Source organism: Buteo buteo, chromosome 12 (assembly GCF_964188355.1).
Source record: "Buteo buteo chromosome 12, bButBut1.hap1.1, whole genome shotgun sequence".
Taxonomy (NCBI): Eukaryota; Metazoa; Chordata; class Aves; order Accipitriformes; family Accipitridae; genus Buteo; species Buteo buteo.
The window spans coordinates 3,662,335-3,681,208 of record NC_134182.1 but is presented as its reverse complement, the minus strand read 5'-3'; the positions used below and the strand labels follow the sequence as shown (position 1 = coordinate 3,681,208).

The 18,874-nt window shown below is 38.8% G+C and overlaps 1 protein-coding gene across 7 annotated transcripts in view; it reads right to left on the bottom strand.

The window, feature by feature from the left end:
* NRXN1 (neurexin 1) overlaps positions 1-18,874 on the bottom strand; it is a 718,668-nt gene that overhangs the window by 202,693 nt on the left and 497,101 nt on the right. For all 7 annotated transcript variants that reach the window (XM_075042422.1, XM_075042423.1, XM_075042424.1 and 4 more), the window contains one exon: positions 16,096-16,277. In XM_075042422.1, the coding sequence (XP_074898523.1) occupies positions 16,096-16,277 (182 nt within the window). The remainder of the gene's footprint in view (positions 1-16,095; positions 16,278-18,874) is intronic.

Genomic DNA, 18,874 nt, shown 5'->3' with positions numbered 1-18,874 from the left:
GTTTTGAAAACTATCTCCTTCCTGATGTACAGCAACAAAAATAATAACTTTACAGTTTTAGAAACACAGAATGAAACAAAGGTTCAGTCACCAAGGTGAGTCAAAAGCTGACACTAAAGTCCTCAAGCTGCAGAGTGGGAGTCTGGATCAGGTCCCAGTCTGAATTAGGTGGGAAAGGATTTGAACCCAGATTTCTCCCCGTCCCACTGAAGTCAGAACCAATTGGTTGGAGGTGTTGAGGAACAAGGCCTTTTGCCTTCTCTTGTACGTTCTATCCAAATCCTAAAAATTTTCCAGGTTCCAGTTTCCATTGAGAAATAAGACTGGAAAAACATCATTTTTTAACTTATGCAGCACTACTACCTAGATCAGATCACTGATCTTTCTCCTTCTGCATCCAGTTCCTGGCGGTGAACAGAAACACGTGGATGCTTATTAAATCGGTAGCCCTTGATTTGCATCTACAAGGGTTAGATTTGGTGGGGTTTGGCTATATTAGGTCAAAAAACCAGAAGTTTGAAAACCTATAAAGTTTTTCCTGAGATAGGTGCATGTGCTTAAGGTGGAGGAAAAACCCCAAACATTAGCACCGCACCTTGAACATTTATAAAAGAGCCAGTTGGGCAGTAGCAGAAAAGCCCACTAACTTCCTAAAAATCAGCCTTAAGAGTCAAAGCACTGCTACTACTTCCACAATAGGACCCAAAAGGATGAGTACCAGTTTTTCCCTTGATACTGTAATTTAGCATCACTCAGAACCAGTCAGGCCCACAGGGATGCACACCAGAGCAGGATGGAGGGAAGGCTCTACCACCTTCTCCACCTCCTGAAGTGCTTCCATGAATATACTTTGCTTTTTCTACACCCTCCAACTCACCACAAGTCATTTGCTTGTGATTAGGAACTATCTTGCAAGCTAACACTTAAAAAACAATTTAAAAAATACTCCAAGTCAGTAAGCTTTCTAAAACATAAGCTTACATGTGAAAAATTCAGATGCAGAAATCAATCCATGTACAATTTCAAAAAAATACTAACAAAGAAAGGAATGTTTCTGATAATCACTTTATGAGTAGTACGTGCGTGGGAGAACATGATTCATGCAAGACCGTTTCCCTGTCTCGGTTTTTAATGTTACTGTACATTATAGGAAAAACGCAGCATGAATCTCTCAAATATTTTCAGTGAGAAAAGGAAGGACTATAGGGAACCAATTAGGTTTGCCAGCAAACCAAAAGTGTTTGTGACTGGTGCCTCTGAGGGTCAAAAGTAATAAATTTGTTATGCACCAGTATTCCTGATATTACACCTGTGTCAGGGGATAGTGAAGATTAATATCTTAATTAGAAATGCTGAACAACATCTCCATTACAAGACAGATAAAGTGACAGTCCTGACACAGTCACAGCAACGATTTTATTCATCGTTTTTCTTCCAACGCGATGAAAGGACATACATTATCAGCCTGGATGACTTCTATATTTTGGGGCAACGAAGCAAATCCATGACCTACCTCTGCAACTGCAGGAGTGCAAAACAGCCGGCGAAGCCGCATGACACAACTTGGGGAGAAGGGGGTTAGAAAGTGGCATTAACGGATGGGGTGACACAAGCAGGGGAGGTTTACCTTCCTTGGCACAGAGGCAAACGCATGCTCATTCTCTACCACATATGGCTGGCAGCAGAAAAAGAGCAATGCTACCCATTCATATCTAAGCAGACACCATTAGCTCCCACTGCAAAGCGATAACCCAAAACCCAAGCCGGTTTAGTCCGGACCAAATTCCTGCAGATGCAGCAGGGCTGGTGCTCAGGGCGATACGCAGCCTTTGCTCCAGAAGAAACCCCAGACTAGTCTGCTGACAAAGGCATGTACGGAGTTTCAAGACTTAGTCCCAGAGAACACCACCAAAAAGAGAAAACCTCTTACACGCTTAAAGTCTGCTGAGCTTTTATGGTCTGAGCCTAAAGTTGTGACAACTGTTAATAGCTAAAGGAGATTTTTTTAATCAACATTCTGTTAAAATCATTAGAAAGCCTGATCGCAAATAGTCACTAATGTTAAGAAATCAGAGTCTATTTTAGAAATTAAACAGGAAAGCTTATCTGCTGTGATTTGTGAGTTATCTTTTAGATCATCTGCATGCACTATTGTGACAAGAAAACTTAAAAAACCACTTCACACAGCTGTGCAGCTATATCTGCAGCCAGAGAACTGGCCAAATAGCTCAAAAACCTGAAAAATAAATCCACCCTGACTGCACATTATTCTTGCAGTCTAATCAAACGAGTTTTGCTCAGTAAACTATTTAGCCTGTTCAGGTTATTTTGGATTTACAGCAGGACGGTTCAAATTACCTCACTACTCCCACACAGCAACCAAAGCAAACACTTGCTAGCATTTGAGAGGTGGGCGAGGAGGCAAAGCTGGTTACATCACCACCACCTTTCCCACAAGCTGAAGAGGAGGCCAACAGTCACTGAAGAACACACCAACAGGCCTTTGCTTGGCCGGAGAGCAATTCTCAGATGTACGGATTCAAATTTCTTTCCTGCGTATAGCAGCTGGCTACTGTTAAACGAGAGGGGATGTGGGTATGGCAAAGGGAGAGCAGGTTCTACCTTGTGCTGCTGCCCAGCCTTAAGAGTTTGCTGATGACGCTAAGACCAATGGATATTAAAAGAAAGTGCTTTTCTGCATCTTTAGAAATGAAAACAGAGAACCTCCCTGCGCTTGCATCTAAGCATTCATCTTAAATCATTCCTGGACCTAAGCCTTCCTGTTAAAAACTGCAGCATAAATGGGAGTGTAGAGCTTCAGAAGACCTCACTCCTCCCATCACTCACTGGCAACAGCAAGTACATCTAGGCAAACCGTAACAAAAACATACAGAAGTCTCCATGGCATTCCCGTTACCGATAGGAATGTAGTCTGATCTCGAAAGCATAAACTGACAGGGCCTGCCTACGTAACCTGCTCTGCTGCTAACCAGCAAACATCGCTGGAAATGTTTTTCCAGTACCTGCTAGCACTGTTGCAAATTAAACCAACTATTTCTTACCTTATCCGGACAGACAGGCGAAACAAATTAGCCACAGTCCTGTTTATAACAACCTGTATGTATTCAAAGCTGGTTTTCACGTCCAGTCACTCCCTGCTTCCTCTTTTATAAACAAAACAGAGCCCACTCTTTCATTTTCTTCCTAGGAGCTATGTGTTAACTAAACTATATTGCAGATTGTGTTACTAGCTGCCTAATTTTCTCACCTCCTTTCCAAAGCCAAGCGCTCAAAACTGGACATACGTCTTCAGCTAAGGTCCCAGCACTACTGAGTGAACAATTAACTTCTTCGTCTCCTCTGCCACCCCACATGTTGTCAATACATCCCAGGTGGACGCCTGTCTGTCTCTGCAGCAAATTGCAATCAGCTGCAACTTCCCAATCTTTTCTGTAGAACTGCTTCTTGGCGACAATTATTCCTCATTTTATAGCTGTGCATTTGATTTTTCCATCTTAGGTACAGAACTTGTCGCTTTCCTTTGTAGAAATGCATCTTCCTGATTTCAGCCCGCTTCTCCACTTTATCAAGCTCATTCTGAATTTTAATCAGTTCTCCACAGTGCTCACAACCCCTGTCTCCCCTCCTCCCGCACTAGCACAGCTTGGTGTCATCATGTACCACACTACAGCTGTGACAAGGAGACACGCCGGTGGGGTTTTTTCAGTTTGAATATGCAGTGAAAAGCAAGAAAGAAGAAAAGAAAAGCAATGCCATAAGAACGTCGGTTTAAATAGCCAGGAAAGTACTGTAAATTAGACTAGGAATAGAAACCCAGAAATATTAAATATCTTCCAAAGGAGCATATCAGCTGTGCACAAAACTGTGACAAGTTTTTAGCTCTGGGGAAGATGCTGCCCATTAACTCAGCCCTTGGCAGCACCTATCTTTAACTATATAACCACATTAATAAGGAATAGGAAATATAACCAAGGGAGTTTCTGTGTTTATTTATGGACCAGTTAATATGAGGTGGATAACGTAATTGCTGCAGCACTTTTAGTCTTGCTCCCATCTTTATTATATCTTTCCTGGAAACAAATACCCAAATCATACAGCCAAGGTTTCATTATCTACTCTATATTATCCCATGATTTTTTAGAATGTATTAAGTGCATAGCCATCTTATTTTAACCTCGGAGCATATACCCAGGTATTTTTTCAGACAAGCAATTAGAAGATTGGAAAGTCTCACAAAATGCTCCCATGAATTGTTCCATGGAGAGCAAATCTAGAAGCACCAAACAACCATGGCATCCCATGGCACTATTACAGCCAAGAGTTATTGCTCACTGTGTGAACAGACTTGCAGACGTGTACACAAAATATTGCAATTAAGAAAAAATAAATAAAAATCCCCAAACTTGAAGCCACCTCCAAAAAACAGCGTAGTTGCTATCCTACAAGCAACCTGTGCCTGCACATATATGCTACCTGCTAAAAACCCAACCCTTTTCAGATGAAGGGCTGATAATTTTACATTAAAACATGCCTTATATTAGCTTCATTAGAAATTTCCTAACACTTCAAAGTCAAAAAAACCTCTTGCTTTGAAAACAAGCAGTACAGAATCCCCTTGCCTTTTTCTGTTTGCTGAACAGCAAATCAAAACATTACAGGAACTTGGGATATCAGGGAAGGCTCTCTGGGAAGGCAATAAAACAAAACCAACTTGTCAAATGGGACTCCCTGCTGCTGCATGCCATGCGGTGCTCTAGTGAGCTGCATCTGTTCAGCTATTAAACATAGTGGTGAATATGATACCGACAGCAGTGGCATTATCAAATATGCTGAGTGGTTATTAAGGCTCTATAGCATAATCTTTTCACTTTTTATTTTAATTGGTAGAAGTTACTGTAAAGTAGCTTCACGTATGATAATGCTCTTTGTGCTTGTCCCTAAATGAGAAGGCACTGCTACATAATCCGCAGCGAGTCTTAAAAACTCCATCTGCCATGCAAGGGAAAGGCTGAGTACTTCTGCTCCAGGAACACTCTGTTGTTCCCTGGAATTCACTGGGTCAGGAAAAAAAAATCCCGTATGGGGAACAATTAGGCTTGAGGACATTAATGGGGTTTTACAGTGAACAAGAAGAACGCAGTCTGTAGCATTCAGCGTGTAGGCAGTAAGTCACAAGTCCACCAAGGGTGAGGGCTGAACAGAAAATAATAAGAGATTCCAGCCCCAAAATAGAGCCTGATGAGATTCGTTGAGGATGTAATGCTTCAACCCCATCCTTCGATCCAGAGGCCTGGGATGAAGAAGAGTACCTGACCCAGAAGCAGAATATGCAGAGGGAAGACTTCCCAGTCCTGTACGAGTGGCTTTTCCTAGACCACAGAGACTGTATAATGCTGCAGCAGCAAGAATGATTTACACCTCCCTGAGGGAATATCTGGACTTACATTTCGTCCTTGACTGAACTTAGATTATCACCTACAAATTCTAGCACAAGAAGGTAAAGCCACGTTAGTAGTTTCATGCTGCTGCGCTGAAGGCTTCAGGATAATTTCACAGAGAACTGGCAAAACTGAAGGACTGTATCTTTCCTTTGTTCCTCAGCATCCCTTATTCAATGTAAGCCAGGTAATTATCGAAAGCCAAGAAATGCATGAGTCAGTTCCTTCAGCTAATCCACCCTCTGGAGCATCAGAATGCTTCAGTGTAAATGGGCTTTCACGAACAGAGAGGTGTTTAAGCCTCTCCAAACACTTAACAGGGAAACTCACCAGTTGTTAGTGGGATTATTACATTAAGCATAAACCACCAGAACATTGGCAATATCAGTTCATTAAATCCTTATCTTGTCTGCTGTTGTTGCAGAAATTCTTGTGACCGGCATGATCTAAGTGAAAAAAACAAAAAGAGACTTAACAGCGGCAGCAGCCCACTGTCAAACGGGAAAAATCACTGTAAGATTGATAGGAAAGGCAAATATTATACATGGAGGGTTGTTACTGAGAGAGAAAGGAAAAGGCTGCTCAGTGATACACCAGCAGTGGAGATGCACTGATGTCAAGCGTGTCATGCTCAGGTAAGAGAGATAGTGATTAGACAGCATAGGGAGGTTATTGAAGATATAACTGGTACCCTGGGTTTCAAGAAATCCAGGTAAATTCCCTGCTCCAGCTCTATTTCCTGCACGACCCTGGTGCAATGAGTTAGTGTCAAAGATTGTAAAAGTTAAGTAACTAAATGGGATGAAAGGCCCAGTGTGTTCAGTTCTACCCTCCAGTACACCAGATTCAATTCAGTGATTTTACTCCAGTTACTCCTCACTGACACAGTGGTGTACATAAGTGAAAAGTGAGAAAGGCTCAAGGTGATAAAACAGTCTAGAAGAAAAAAAGCAAACGAGCATTAACTATTAAAACAAGTTTCCAGTTTGGTGATGACACGGAGGCGTCACAGAGCAAAACCTGAATTAAGTGGTCTAATTAACTAATTGTGACTTACAAATAAGGTAGTATCTCACAAAATCAGAATAGTATTAAGATGAGCTTTCCTTATTACTACAAAGTGATTAACTATAATAGCAATGTTTACTTAAATAAATACCTGAAGCAAAGCAGCAGGCTTTGTACAATTGCCTCTGCACCCTTCACCTTCCAGCAGGAGTTTTCTGGCCTGATGTAGATCCTCCTCACACTTACTCCTATTCCTGCAGTTTCTTCAGACAAATTACTAGTGGCAGTGGTGGGATGAGAATTATTTGGAGTTAGGGTCAGAATCTGTTCAGGCCACCAGCAGCACTTTTCCCCTAGTCTTGTTCTGCATCAACAGGCTAATCTCTCTGACTGGTATTAAAAATGATATTGTTCATACTGCATGTTCACTGAAAAACTGCTACACTGGTACTTTGTGCTGCAGTGCACACTATATCCTATAGCCTCACTTAGAGCTCATAAATTTAAAAGACAGGGAGTTAATGGCCTGCATCCTGGGTTCTGGCTTATATTCATAAGAAACAAACCTTGATCTGTCCTGGGCAAACCTGGCCCTCTTTCAATGGGTCACAGCCATCTGAGAGTCACTCCTCTCTCTTATTCAAGCTGCCATCAGGAGCTAAAAGCATAGTCTAGGATACTCTGAAAGTGATGCCATTGCTCACATCTGTCCTTTTTTTTTTTTTTTTTTTTTTCCCAAACCACGCATTTTCAGCCCAAAGTGCCTACAACCTGCCTACAACCTGCGTCGTCATGGCTTCTAACACACTGGGTACACATGCCTTCCACTTGCTTTTGAGACAGGCGTGCCTGGGAGGGAGGAGGGAGTGCAAATCTTTTTGTGCTTCTCTAAAATTAGACAAGAACTAGGCAGTAAATAGAAATAGAAGAATTAGAAATTAGTAGAAGAAGTAGAAATATTATCAGGGCTTACTCGATTATATTACTAGATATAAAAGACTATATATGCTTAATAAAATAGACAATAGATATAATAAGAAGAGAAGTACCCATGTAGGATAGGTGGACAAAAGTGGCTAGCTCTTGGAAGTGACCCTCAATCATCCAGAGCTCTCATTCTCCACATAATTACAATAATTTCCTATGATTCGGTCCTTCTTCCTTTGGGTGATCAGCCAGGTTTCAGCGAACATCTCAACTGTTCTGCTATTGCAAATAGTCAAGTATTCTTTAAATCTTAATAAGGTTGCTAAAATGTCTGCTAAATTTTTCATCAGCTCTTTTTATACATGGCAATGTTCTAGAACAGTTAGTGCCAAGTTATTAAAATATCTGTAACCTTCGTACGTGAGGATGTTGGCTAGTAACCAGTGCAGGGAATTTTGGATTAAAAGGACCTGATTAGATTGGGATGGATCTAAAACATCAATGGGAGAATATAACGTTAACTAGGAAAGGTGCTGCTACGGAGGAAAGATGGGCTATTTATTTATTTGTACATTATAAACTAATTCTTCTGTCCTCCTTTCTGAAGCCAGAAATTTGGTATTTATATGTAAAAAATCTAGTCACAAAAGGATATGTCTCTTAATTTTGGCCACATACTTCTTTGCTTTGTTCTTGCTGCTTTTGCCCTTTAATCAAACAGACCTAATCAATGGTCCTCATCGAGAAGGTCTTCCATGTGAGCACACCATACAGTCACCACCTGAAGTGACTCCTCTGTTCCTTTAGCTATACGGTATGCCTCATTCTGTGGGAAAGAAAGGGTATGTAATCACTGAGCCCCCTGGAGACTGCTACCCACTTTCACTGGGATTCACTGGGACTGCAGAATAGGCACAGCACATGAATTGGTGTTTGAGGACACGGCAGAAAAGCAACTTAGGGAGCAAGGGAAAGGGAAGAGAAAGAAAGAATCCTTGAAAATAAGACTGGACGTAATCCATACAGTACTTCACAGCTTTAAAAATAACACTGTAAAAATTAAGAGCTGCTTTATGAAGAGGTCATGAGCCTCTTCAAGTTTACGTTAATTAAATATGCTTGCTCTTTTTCTTGCCTCTTGAAACTGGTCCACTTCTGTTCTTAAAAATGCACAGTTCTTGTCATTAGTATAACAGGACTCAGCCCAACCCCCTTCTAATCTTTTTAGCATTTTTTTTAAGTTCAACAAGGCTCCAGGAAAATTAAGTTCCATGTTTATGTTCTCTCCTCGTGCTGCATCAGAAGTCCCATTTGTGTACAGTTCGCAACAGTAAAGTCAAAGACTTGCCATCAAATTCAGTGACAAAGTTTGGGATCTTAAGCAGTTCAGCCAACAAGTGGATTCAATTTACAGCGTAATCTTGAGACACGTGAGATCAGAAGGGATCTTAGAGTCTACGACCCAGTCTGCAAGATCATTTCACACAACGCCACGGCCACATGCAATTCTTTCCATATTGCTATGAGATGATTCTAATATATGGGGGGCCACCAGAAGTGTTTTAAATATCCAGTCACCCTCAGCCAGGCTGTACAACTTTGCTCAAAGAAAGTGCCTCAGGAGATTCATCAGTGTTGAGGGCTGGAGCATTTCGCATCTGACATACGGTATTTTACCTGAGAACTTAGGTCCTACCGGTTGTGCAGTTTTCTCTCGCCAAGGGGCTGGTCATACAGCATGTTTTGGGGGAAGCAAGCTTTTCTCCTCCCAAAAGCATGAAAGGAGCAGGATGCATAAAGAAGTTATTAGCTGAGTAGAGGAAGAAGTGAGAACTTCTATTTATCCCAAGACAGAGGAAGATGATGAAAGGAGTTACTTCCCTCAAGCTCATTTCCAGGCTGAGGAAGCAGGAAATCACAGCTGGGAGCTCGGACCGTCCACGCCGGTATAATGGACCTTCAGGATTTCTCCTTGCACCGCTCCATGATGGCAGTCATAGCCAAACTGTTTAATTATATCAGCCGTCCAAACTCCATTCATATTTTTCATGCAGTAAGGCATCAGTCTGCCCTGTATCAGAATCACCGCATTTCCATAACCTTCTCTCAGCAATTTGGCCTGTTCATGGCAAGAACAGACCGCTGCTGCTCAGTGAGTGATAACAGATCATGCAGAGCATTCAAGATGAGGCATTAACAAACAGCTTATATCATAAAATCCCTTTTCAGAGTTTTTATAATCTATGTCTCTGCTAATACAAAAGAATAACTTAATTGCATGCTTTCAAGGCATGGCTTGACCATTTCAGTGATTCCTTTATTTTCTTTCCTACAAACTTAGATCTTTAACCTGATCATGAGGTAAATGATTGCTGCATTTAGAACAAATTCCCTAGATTAATTCCTTGCTACCATTGTAATTAACTTAATGTTTGTGTACATTGAATTACATTCTCACCTGCCTGTCTAGTCCCATGAATGATTCTTCTTTGATTGCACTGCTTTTCATTATTCAAACTCATGAGCAAATCTGGAAATCTTTCTTTCATAGTAATTTTTCTTCAGTTTAAAGATTAACACATAATCTGGTTGCTGAGGTTTTTGTTCCCCAAAGAGAAGAACAATTACTGCCCATGACAGCTAAGCTTCCTACAGCATTTTCAATACGCATATATTAATGAGAAAAATAAAAATCACAAATAAATATCATGTATATAAGCATAATAAGGAAAAATCAAATATTAGCAGAATTCTGTATTAGATAACATCAGCCTTAAGAAATTTTCTTGTGCCTCAAGGTAGCAGAATATTGAATATCACAACTCTGACAAACATAATGATCCAAAGCCTTTCCAGGGCTCCAGAGTGATCCCTGATGCCCACTTAGCTGATATGATCATGGCCTGATTTTCGGAGGTGCTGACTATATTCAGCTTCCATTGGCTTTATCCACTGATGTGCATGCTCAGCACTTCTAAAATATCAAATTTCTGAAACCTAGTTCTGCTTTTTTTTTTAGCCCTTCCTGGACATGAATAATTTGATTTTAAATTTATTACTGTTTCATGCATATACAAGTCGCCACTGGCCTTACCAGATCTTTGCATTACACAGACACGCATATATAATAAGGAATTCCACATTTGAAAGACGATTATTAGAAGAAACATTATTCTGGGAATATTTTTTTAAAGATTATTAAACTCTTCCTGGGAAAATTAATTAGGTCCAGTACAAACCACTAAAATCAAAGGTATTTTTACCATCAATCTCGCTGAAAGTACATCCAGCTCTCTAGGCATTGATCCAGATTCAACTAAATCAATAAGAATCTTTCAATTGGCCTTCCATTAGGCATTAAGCCCAAGACATGTAAAGTATTCAAAAGAGAGTAACAAATTCATTTATCTTAAGACTCTGCAAGTTTTTCTCTGGTATGCCTAAACAGAGAAGTCTGATCCTCACTTGAGTTTTACTATGTCTGTTCACTTGAGGGAGGTCCATTATACTTGCATAAATTAAAAGTATCCATATATTATGTATATGCACAATAGAATCTAACAGAGTCAACTATTAAAAGCCTGGAGCAGAAGAATACTGCATATGTATAACTAAGAGACAGAGGGAGGGGAGCAGGAAATAATAGTCCTTTTGAGTTTGCCAAAAGTTCCAAAAAATGAGTAGGAAAAAAGTTGAGAGGGGACTTTTCCATAATTCTCCATTAACTTTAAGCTGAAAATCAAGCCCCTTTGATATCAATTTTTTTTTTTTTTTACACAAAAGTCAACATTTCATTCAGATATATTAAATATTTCCCTAGTTCATAAAAAATGAAGTATGTAATATACAATTACTGAATAAATAGCTCAGAAAATGGGGAAGCATTAACGTCCTTTTAAACCAAGAAAATTTTTGAACCAAAGCTGAAAAAAACTCACAAAAGCTTTCACTTGATTTTTATCCACATCTTCCTCAAAGAAAAAGTTTCACATTAAAAATGCTTTTCTCACAATATATATTTTAATAGATGTAGTATATAAATAGTCAGAACAAAGAGCACAAACTGAATTTATTCATGATCCAAACGCCAATTTTCTGTAAGACATTACAATATTTCCTTTCCTATGACTGTTCACCTCAGTCATTAATTGTAATTCTGAAGGCTTCACAAACATATTTTGAAAATCTAAGTACAATACTGATAATCATGCCAACATTAAAGAGAATGAAGTAAAAAATATCTACCACAATCCATCCTGAGTTTAATTTCTTTCTATTTTTGTATGTTTACTATACCCTGGGTAGGATTGTCACTCTTCTCTCGCTGGAATTACAGGGTGGTTTTCCCCAGCTTCCCCCAGAAGAGGGTTAGGACAATGTGCAAAATGCTGCCACATCTGCCTTATTCCTTATTTTTAGACTTAGGATGTTTGTTATCAGAACGATCTTCACCACTTCACCTGCTTCAGCAGATCCATACCTGTAACTGAGCTTAATTAGTAATTCCTCACCCTGCTTGAGATAATAGAAGTGAGCCGAGCTTAGGCTGGGTGTCTTTTCTGGAACACCAAAGCTGTAAGATGTGAAATTCTCTGCTGGCCTCATGAACCCCACAAACTTCTTGTTCTCAATTTCAAAATCAGCCATAACCATAAAAACAGCACACTGGTTTTGTGCTCCTAAAATACTTTGATTTTAAAACAAATGACGCAAACAAGGAAGACACAGAAACTGCTGACTCTTTCCATTGGGTATACAAAATGTTACATTTTGTTATAGTTTAAAGTCTTTCATTTTAACAATGAAAGATGAAAACATGGCATAATTTATACTTAAAACAATATTTAAAAATCATTGAAGTCTATTGATGGAAATCTATCCTTCTTGTATTCATTACTAGAGCAAATACTACTTGTGCCACAGAGGAGAATGCCAGTTCCCTATGCTAACGGCATTGCCAGAAAGAGCGCTGTAACAGGATTTCTTAGCCCGTTGAGGCAATATCTTTCTCTAACTTCACTTTGTTCCTCACCATAGAAAAGCTGGAAACTTGAGGCAGCAACAGCACAGTGCCCGTGAAAGATGATTACACACACATATCATATATATATATATGTATATATATATATATACACTTTTCTGTCCAATGACTTGGGAGGAGAACAGAGGTAGGGACAGGAATCACTGACAGAATTACCTAAGGGCTTTAGAAGTCAATGAAAAAGCCAAGCACAGAAGTGCACATGGTGATTAACCGAACACCGCGTGAACAAGCTGCCGCCTTTTTCTGTTTGGCATGGAGATGGATGCAGGCCATGCCAAGGAAAGGGGAAAAAAAGGATGACTGTAGTAATTCTCAGAGCTAACTGACCTTCTTTTATCTGTCAACAGGAGAAGGAAGTGGCAGTAGACTTTTAGGCATGATATCTATTTCCTCTTGAACTAGATCACCCAGCAGAAACTGCACAGGAGACCACTTCCGTAACAGAAGTCAAGTGATTGCCGTGAAAACTAATTGCTGCATCTCTGGGTGACTAAATCATATTAACATCCCTTTCTTGAAGCACGTGGATGCATATATATCATACACACAACCAGTCCTTTATATCTAGGCTGCTATAGTACAGGTGGAGTTTTATAATAATCTATCTTGGAGTTTAAAATATTTGCACTGAAACTGTTAAGCATCTGGTAGCAATGCAGATTACACATTCTTTAAAATGTTTCTCATATTAACAATGGTTATTTGGGGAGGTTAAATGATTACTTTAAATAAATGTGTTCCTAACCTAACACTAAAGCTGTGATTCAGATGATCAAGTAGCAATTTTCAAAATCAGAATTGTTGTGAGCTTGAGTTCATTATTAGGCTTACATTGTCTTTAAGTAAACAGAACAATAAAGAGGGCAAGCAGACATTGAAGTACCATAATCATACTTGTAATTTCCTCTTCCATTTCTAGAATGAAGAAGGTTAAGAGCAAGCTACCTCATAGCTCTATTCTGAAATGTCCCAAACAACCCTCCCCAACATGCTAGTAAGGACTATAATCTAAAGTTTTTTTAACTCAAAGCAATAGTTCCAAACATTCTTTGCCACCATTCTGCTGAAAATACACTTAAAACCTATCCTCACACATCTGTCCCAAATTTTGTCACTGGGAAGGATCTGAGTGATTAACGACCTCCTGGGTAAAATGAAAGCTCAGTAACAAAAGAACCAGTTTCTATCGTACTGTAAAACTGAATGCCAGCATAATTAAATCACAACCATATCCTTGTTATAGTTGTTATAACACAGGTAAGTTATCCGTGCACCGTGCATCTCAATGTACACAGGCATTTATTGCTCATGCATATTCATTATAAAAACAGGTGGGTGGGTGCATTCAAAAGAACATGCAGAATTACTCTTCCCTCCTTCCAGTTTTTCCTCCTTCCGCTATTCACAGCTTTTGCATGTTTCTGGTTATTTGGTAGATAAGACATTCTTAGTGGCACCTTAACATTGGTGCAAGAAGGAAGTTTTGGATGACACAACTCTTATTACAGCCAGTTTAATGCAGGAGATGCCAATATTGAAAAACTTCAATCCAATAAACTGTTTTTCAAATATAACATGTACATAGGCCTCTCCGTTTCTATGTTCTTCTTCATTTTTATAACTGTGATGTTTCACAATATCTTGCTGAGCTAAAATAGATCTCAGGTAAAATTCTCAGAAGTGCCGACAGTTCCACTGACTTTAATAAGATATATGTTCTTTGGTACCATGAATGCTTTTGAAAATACTGCCTTTTCAACTTCCTTTTAAATACTATCCTTATTTGAAATAGATTCTGGGAAATTATATCCCAGCAGTTTTCCAAGCTTTATCTAACATTGACAACCCTTAAAAAAAATCCTTGCCAGATGTCTTAGGATTTCAGGTCAATCCCTTCGTATCTCCACTCTAGAGAGAGACTACACTGAAGCGGCTCTCAGAAGGTCGGACCTCGTTCCGGTGAAATTTCTGGACAGTTACCACAGATTTTGCTCTGAAGCAGAGCAGGCATCAGGGAGGTTCCCAAAGTCTCTTGCAAAGACAATAGGAGGAGGCCAGGATCACCTCACAGAGCGTGATGATAAAAGGCCTTTTGCCACTTCACGGAAAATTCAAAAGACCAGTAAAGTATAATTTATGAATTCCCCCATCCTTATTAAGCTGGTAGTGTTTCTGACCATAGAAAACACTCAATTACTCTTTTATTTTTACCATCTGTTGCTACACCATGGGTATAAGAAAGTTATTTGGAAAAAAAAAACCCCAAACACTTATGAGCAGGCAATAATCTTTGATCTCCAACTCATAATTAATGAACCCAATGTTTGTTTTAAAATGGAAAAATCAAGGCTAGACAGAAGATTGCACGAGTATTATGATTTTGACAGACTTCAAGTATAGTAAAACTACAAGGAAAACTTTCCTTAATATGCTAATGAAAAAGAAAACACTGTAAGAAGAAAGTAACACTGTTGACCACAGAGGGTGAATCTGGTCTCAGATTGCAAAGAAATGGACAAATGATGACTAGGAACCTGATGTTAGATGAGGCTTTGGAAAGCAAATTTTAAAATTCTCTTCAGCAACACAATACTTGCCTTGAAAAATGTAGGCTTTCAGTTTTTCTGGCACCTGGGAGAAGTTGCTTTGTTCACATTTTTAAATTAAGATTATACAATACCAGCCAGCCGTTTTGTCCGTGTGTTTCAATGTAAAAGAAGGGTATAGACAACCTCTGAATTTTATTTAAGGCCTTCTTTCTTTGTTTATTTGCTCAAGCCCGTAAATTAAAAAAAAAAAAAAAAAAATCACATTTGTCCACAATGCAAGAGTGCCTTTACAGAAATAAGGAGCCTGGGAAGATTGAATACCATAATTCTCTCTAATTTTGAAAATGATCACTGCTGAATGTTTTCTGAGGGTAAAAGTGTAATTGGTTATAGATCAATAAGTAATTTCATTCAAAAGGAACTCTTCTGTTCCTGAAAGTAGAGAGATTCTTAAATCAAAATCAAACTAATACATTAAAAAAGTTGGGACTAATCTAAACAACAAAATTTTATACTGCCCTAGTTATGTTTATCTCAACTGATCATTTATTTATGTTGCCATAAACATCCAGATGCTTTCAATTTTGATTACTAGTTATTTGCTTTAAGGCAGCTGAAATTACTTTTTTAGACCTCCTAGCTTGACAATCTTGCTTTCTGCTTAAGATTTATCATCACAAAGGAATGGTGAAATCAGAGGATAAATTGTAGTAGTAACAATAAGCACAGTCAATTGCGATACACTGTAATTCCCCCAGCAGGTACCAGATTAAATCCCCCAGGATTAGCGTACCTTCCACTAACATTGCTAAATCCTGTTTTATATAACTAGATTGCAGTAAACTGCTGTATCTGTACAGGTATCATGGTATGATTTTTAATTGAAAAGCCATATAAAGTAGCACTGTATAAAACAAAAGGCAAATTGAGAATATCTCAAGAACCTGTGCAGTATTGTATGTAATAAGCCATTATCATTTAGTTCACTACTGACCCTAAAAGATTCATTAACAAACTGCTGTATTTACATTAAAATAAATAAATTAAATTACACAAATGTAAGAACAAACAAGACAAGAAGAAATATGCATTTGTTAATAATACTTACAATATGCAGCTCTAAATAATCTCCGAGCCCAGTAGAACTGTCCACTCGTACCAACACAGCTTCTTTTTGAACAGTACTAAACCCTATTGCCAGTCTGTCCGCACGAGTGCTTGGCCGATCATTAGGAGGCCACGTGTAAGTGATTTGTCCACCACCTTTGCTAAAGATATACGTTGTTCCCGCTGCAAAACAGAAATAAATATAATTAGCTCACTTGCCCCAATGCAAATCCGCATGTAAATCATATGCTCTACAAAAATCAAGATGTTCTCATATAGCAAATGGATTCATAGAAACAAACAAGACTATATTTCAACATGAAGGGGTCTTTAGCTCTGAAAATTTGCAGCAAGCGAAATATTAGTGCTTTTTATATAGTGCAATCAAGACAGAATATAACATAATTGCATATGCAGTGACTTAAAATACCATAGCTCTGATTCAGAAGTGCCTAGCTATTCAAGACAGTTCTTAAGCATATGCTTGAAGAACATGTTTCTGTGATGTGCAGAAGAGGGATGAGTTGAACCAAACGCTTTCCCAAACTGGGCCTATGTGGAGAAGAAATCAAGTAATCCCAGTCATCTTATGACTGACAAAAAAAATGCTGCTCCTCATTTACCCAACAAAAATGATATGCTCTATACGATACATCATCGTGCCCAGCGAAGCAAGACATTAACAAATACATTCAGATAAGACTTTTACAGATCTGAGGTTTATCAGCTTGTGACAGATGGGGATAACAAATGGAAACATACTTTACTTGTCATGTCAGGACAAAAAGATATCAGTCTACCATCTAAGTAAGCAATGGCTTATTTGCATAATGCTCAATGTGTAACTTATAAAAGTGGAAATCTCTGCACATTATATCCAGTGTGCACTTACAAAATCTATAATCTGTTTTAAACAAGTGTTCTAATCTAAAACCACTTAGCACTCAGGTGCTTAACTTCGTCACCAGCATATTTCCTCTGAACTAAAATAGCACCATATCCGGACATTTGCCATTTAAAACTTGTATCTTAACAACAGCATTTAGCAGGCAAATTGTGCATGCACAATGGTCTTCCATTTGCAAAGTCACTACAAGCTGTCCACTTCTTTTCTATGAAGACAGGTCGAGCTTAGGGGGATATGTCAGCACATTGTAAATACAGATGTCTAGTTTTACTCGCTGTTCTAAGCTGGCTCACTGCGTGGCTACACTTAATTTTATTAAATGTAATTCAGTTTATTCCACCCAACACTCTCACTACATAATGCCCATGTCCACATAAGGAGATAGTGCCTAACAACATAACTGTAATTTTCTTACTTTCTTTCGAAATTGATGAAAAATGCTGTGAGCATACAAAAGGATCTAAAATCCCTTCAACATGTAGACTTCTAAAGACAAAAACAAGAAGGGCTGCATAGTTACACCACTCCTTCAACTTCCAAATGTCTCAAAATCTTACTCTACTGCTGAGCGAGACTGCTTTGTGTCTGTCTCAAAGCAAAAAGGTCACCTGGTCTTTTTGAAAAGATATCCTGTATTTATTTCTAACATCACTTTTCCTTTATGGAATTACGTACCTACCCATTAGTTTTTTTCCAGTACCATCAATCTGTAATATGTTATGCACTGTGCATAGCACTTAAAAAACTGTAAAGCTTATTTTAAATCAACAAACTTGCAGGATTGCACTGTGCTTCAAATAGATCTTTTGGCTTTTCTCTTCATGGCAAAATACCAATCTGCATGTGTTTTAGAAAACTTGTCAAGTCTCTTTAGCAAAGACAAACACAATAACAGATCTGATATCTAAGGTTTCACTTAACACTCCAAGTGAAATCAGGGTTTATCATCATTGCAAAGAGTTGTGCAAAAGTAGTGAAGGTAGGGGCTGTGCCTTAAAAAAGCTTGGTAATGGACATGGGCAAATGGTGTCTGGTTTAGGAATGTGTGTGACAAAAGCCTAATCTCCTGCTCTCCCACCCTTGCTTTCCTCATATGCGGTGCTCTGAAATGCACACTAATCTGTTGCATGCTATTCAGTAATGACAGTTGAATCTCCAGTTCTAGTACATCCCAACCCAAAGATACACGAGACAGGTAATATCACTCTTGATGGTCCCTAAGTTCTCCTCTTTGCTGCTAGTGTTGACTTCAAATCTTGAGCCAATTGAGAAGTGACGGAGTTTGGACCTTCATACAGTATATGTCACACTGGTGTCTGTAATGAAAGGATTTATTCTGTGTTGATGAAAAACTGAGGGCTTGATCCAAAGCTCATTAAAAACAGTGACAGCCTTTCTCTTGACTTCATAAAACATTGTGTCAGGTCATGAATGAGGTTCTTATAAGTAACAAAAATGAGAAGGCTAAGAAAAAACAGCTCCTTACACCTCAATGTCACAGATGAAACTGTTAGAATAGTACGTAAGATTTAAGTGGGAGTGCATAATTCTCCTTTTCTTGGTTGTAACAGATGTGTTTACCCAATATAGAAGACAAAGACAGAGCCTGCCAAGTGATGGTGGATTCATACTGAATACAATGACCCAGAAGTAAGTCTCCAGATCTGAACAATGAGAGACTCTGTTGTTCCGATTCAGAGTGAATCTCTGTCGCAGTTTTTTGATAAATACTGGCCTTCAAATAAACCAATGAAGAGCAATTCATTCCATATTGCTGCCGCATTGAAGCCAAGGTCAACGTCAGCAGGGCTGGATAAATCTAGCTGTAAATCTCAAACTACGTAGAATCAACATCAAATTTAAAAAATTATCT